General features: G+C 35.1%; 1 protein-coding gene across 1 annotated transcript; it reads right to left on the bottom strand.

Annotated features, from left to right (window-relative positions):
- Positions 1-1,899: 1,899 nt before the first annotated feature.
- On the bottom strand, positions 1,900-2,750 carry LOC108371080 (uncharacterized). Its single transcript, XM_017626571.1, has 2 exons — positions 2,591-2,750; positions 1,900-2,517 (listed from the first exon to the last, which is right to left on the bottom strand). The coding sequence occupies exon 2, from the start codon at positions 2,479-2,481 to the stop codon at positions 1,900-1,902; it is 582 nt and encodes a 193-aa protein (XP_017482060.1). The 5' UTR covers positions 2,482-2,517; positions 2,591-2,750.
- Positions 2,751-3,803: the final 1,053 nt, after the last annotated feature.

The raw sequence follows: 3,803 nt of genomic DNA, 5'->3' as shown, positions 1-3,803 counted from the left end.
TTTTCAATTTTTAAATTCAAGTACTAAGTAAAATAAACATTATTAAAAACCACTAACTTTCAAATTTTTTATTTACCTAAATAACTTAGTTTACTTACCTAGTTGTTTCTTAAAAATACTTGACATCAGCATTCGCATCTGTGGATGTTAGCGGTTAGACATCCGCTAGACAATTTCACATTCGCAACATCCCTACTTGGAAGTATGAGTAATATCGATACTTTTTTCCAAATATGAATACTGGCATCAATCCTTTTTAGAGTATTCTTAATGAGTACTGGTATCGATACTTTTCCAAAAAGTTCTATCACTATCCGTTAGTAAATTTCATACTATGTAGTAGTCGAGAGCTCTGTTAGGTGATCGTGCGGCTTTGCCTCCAGATGCATTTCCTATCTCTAGAAGAACAATAAGCTAATTTTCTTTGCGAAAGGGGCTTTCTGTGATTGCGAAACTGGAATGAATATCGGGGGAAATCTGCTTGTCAAACTTCAGTCGCCGTATGTCGTATGGGAACCTTCTCTACCAAGCCTGTACTGTCCCATTTACCATCAATCTATGTATATCTTGTGGATTGGGCAGAGCACACCTAGATTCCAATCATTAGGAATGCTATTGCTAGAACATGTACATATATGTATATAATGTGACGTCATATCATGTGAATCACGTTTTTTGAGAAACTCTAGGAAGGAAACAAACGGTGACAGAGCCTTCCATGCTTAATAAAATAAATGACTATAACTGAACTTAAGATCAAGGTATAGGCATGTTAATTTCAGGGACTGTAGGCTAAAATTTAAGCCTTAATTTAAGCCTGACTGACAGACTCTGCATTAAAGGGTTAAATGCTGCACTTTCGTAAAGATATTGACTAGTATAACCATTTTTGTTATATACATTTTTTTGTGAAAGCTGATAGTTTACGAGTTATTAGAGTTTAAATGAAGCTTTTCTTATTCAATCTGGCCACTAGGCTACAANAAATGACTATAACTGAACTTAAGATCAAGGTATAGGCATGTTAATTTCAGGGACTGTAGGCTAAAATTTAAGCCTTAATTTAAGCCTGACTGACAGACTCTGCATTAAAGGGTTAAATGCTGCACTTTCGTAAAGATATTGACTAGTATAACCATTTTTGTTATATACATTTTTTTGTGAAAGCTGATAGTTTACGAGTTATTAGAGTTTAAATGAAGCTTTTCTTATTCAATCTGGCCACTAGGCTTCAACATCCAATGTCCCAAAAATCGAGTCTTAAGATAAAATAAAGAGAAATATTTCAGAAACAATGTTAATGGTGTATTAGGTATAGTGTTTTCTAGTGGAATGGGAGCCAAAATCCAAAATTAAAAAACAAAAAATTACATTTTGAATGGTATTTGGAGGGTTAAGTTGTTGTGTATATATATTAGGGCGGGTCAATTTGTATGGATCGTTTTTTTCGACATTGTTCCTAGCATATTCGGATTCTTCATTAAATTTTACGAAAAAAATTCCTCCAGACCATAGCTCTAAAGTCAATTTCGAGCCTGCGCATTTTTAAAAGAAGATATCTTATATATAAAAATGAATTGCTGTCCGTTAGCCTCGCTAACGGCCGATCCACCCATGCCAGTGGCACACCCCCTGGAACTCCCCTGGGGGGTTCCCCATACAATCATTTCAAAAAATCACCATTTTTGGCCTTTACATGAAAAAATCAGCTAAATGGCTATGTTTTTTCTTTATTTTTATTTATTTATTTATAATAATATTTATTATTTATTTATAATAATATCTATTTTTTCTCTTAAGAAATTTATTTAGTCAGAACATATGTAAATGAAAAAATTAATTTAAGTGAGTTATAGAAAAGAAACTAAAAAAAATTATTGTTTGAAGTCTTTTTTACTTTCAAGCCTGGCCAATTTCGCACGGCTCTCTAGTGTCGTCGCCATAACTTGTGCAATTAAAGTTTATATCTGGTTTTTTATAAACTCTAAGTTCCATTGGCTCGTCAACATCGGTTCGATAGCGTAGAATTTTCTTGATGGCACAGTCGCGCTTTTCTTTGCTATCATCAAACAACATTGATAACAAGATATTTTCCGAATGCGCATAATATGAATTATCTTTAATTACTTGATTGACAATTTTGCGTAAACGAGGTTCTAGAAATCGTGACCAACCAATGAACTTGAAAAATAATGCACTGCCGTACACGACAGAGCTGTAATACTTGATATTGAAGTACATTGGCACATAACATTTAATTATAAATTCAACCAGAATTCTTAAATTTGCATCTGGATTTTCCGTTGTCACATATAATCGCAATAATCTAGCGGCCTTGGTGAGCCACCGAGAATGTACAATTTTCCCTGGTTTGATGTTAGCCAGATCCACCGGAACCACGCCGCTAGAAATTGCATGGGCCATGTCGTATAAGTACTTCGAATCGGTGGAAAATTCAATTTTTTCTGGAGCAGGGGGCATATTTTGCAACTCAATTTTCTGGAAGCCGTCCACCACCTGAAAATATATAATAATAAAATAATTAAAAATGGTTGACAATTATAATAAATGAGTGATAGCAATAACTTACCGGAAGAGTTTCACAAGTTTCGATTTGACGGCTCAGTTTTCCGGTTGCCGATCTTGGTCCAGTGCTGGTTGATTTATCCAAAGCTTCAAACAAATGCCGAAACGGAAGTTCGGTGAAGTGTAGAAGGCAAACGAACCTATGCAATGGTCTTTTTAACAGCAATTCGAATCATCGTATGATTCCACCGTGTGGGCCAGTGTTTGTTGGCTCACCGTCAGTGCATATTCCAATTAATGCATCCAGTGATATATTTTTATCGTTGAAAAAACCATTTAATTTGGTTGTTTTGTATTCAGCGGTTTCATGTTCCAGTCTTACGTAACCAATCAATTCAGAATTGGGTTCTCTCAAAATAACAAGATGAGGTTCTTTTACCATCCTAGTATGATATGAGAAGTCTCATCAATTTTATCTATCGTTAAAGTATCATCTTTTCTGCCATCGAATGAAAACGCTAACAAATTGGTATCATCTAACCGTTTGCGAAGCACTTCTTGTCTGCATTTCTCTTTTTCTCTGCGAACTTTCGATTTATCCATGATGAGAGGTTTCCCATGCTTATCTTTAATTTTAAAATCTTGCAAAAGAGCGGTTCCCAATGCTGATGCTACTCTGTCAGGCACACCAAATCTGTCACATACCAAGGCAAAGTTAAAACAATCGTATCTCTCTGTGTATTGTGAACTTGTGCTTCTATCCATATCTTCTTGAACCGGTGGCGGTGCGTATGTTGAATCATCGGGATCTTGGTATGTTGGCATTGATGACATAGACGTTGCTCCTTGCTCTTCAGTTTCCATCACAAATGCATCCATTGTTAGTCTTCTCTGATTATGTTGATCGTGCATGAACTCTTTGAGGCGTTCGGGAACCCAGCCGCATGCACATGGAGCTGCCTTCAAATCGCATTTACATGTTCCAATGTAAAAAATTGTTTCGAAAGATTTTACATACTCTGTAAATTGTTGGGTGTTGTTTCTTCTCTTGATTTGCTCTTGATACTTGTCAAGCAATTTATTCAATTTATTAAATACACTTTTTTTCAGCATTATTTCCATACCAAGTTTTTCCAAAATTCCAATCAACTTATCTTGTACTTGAATAGTGAATGATTTATGGGAAAACTTTTTTTGTTCTGTTTTAGCACGTTCGCTTAAGTAAAAATAATATCTCAAGATATCCATGTGGGTTGGTAAATTAAGATCAGTTAAAT

Source organism: Rhagoletis zephyria, unplaced genomic scaffold (assembly GCF_001687245.7).
Source record: "Rhagoletis zephyria isolate East Lansing unplaced genomic scaffold, Rhagoletis_zephyria_1.1 Rzeph_scaffold_04688, whole genome shotgun sequence".
NCBI classification, from domain to species: domain Eukaryota; kingdom Metazoa; phylum Arthropoda; class Insecta; order Diptera; family Tephritidae; genus Rhagoletis; species Rhagoletis zephyria.
This window is presented reverse-complemented; position numbering and strand designations above follow the sequence as displayed.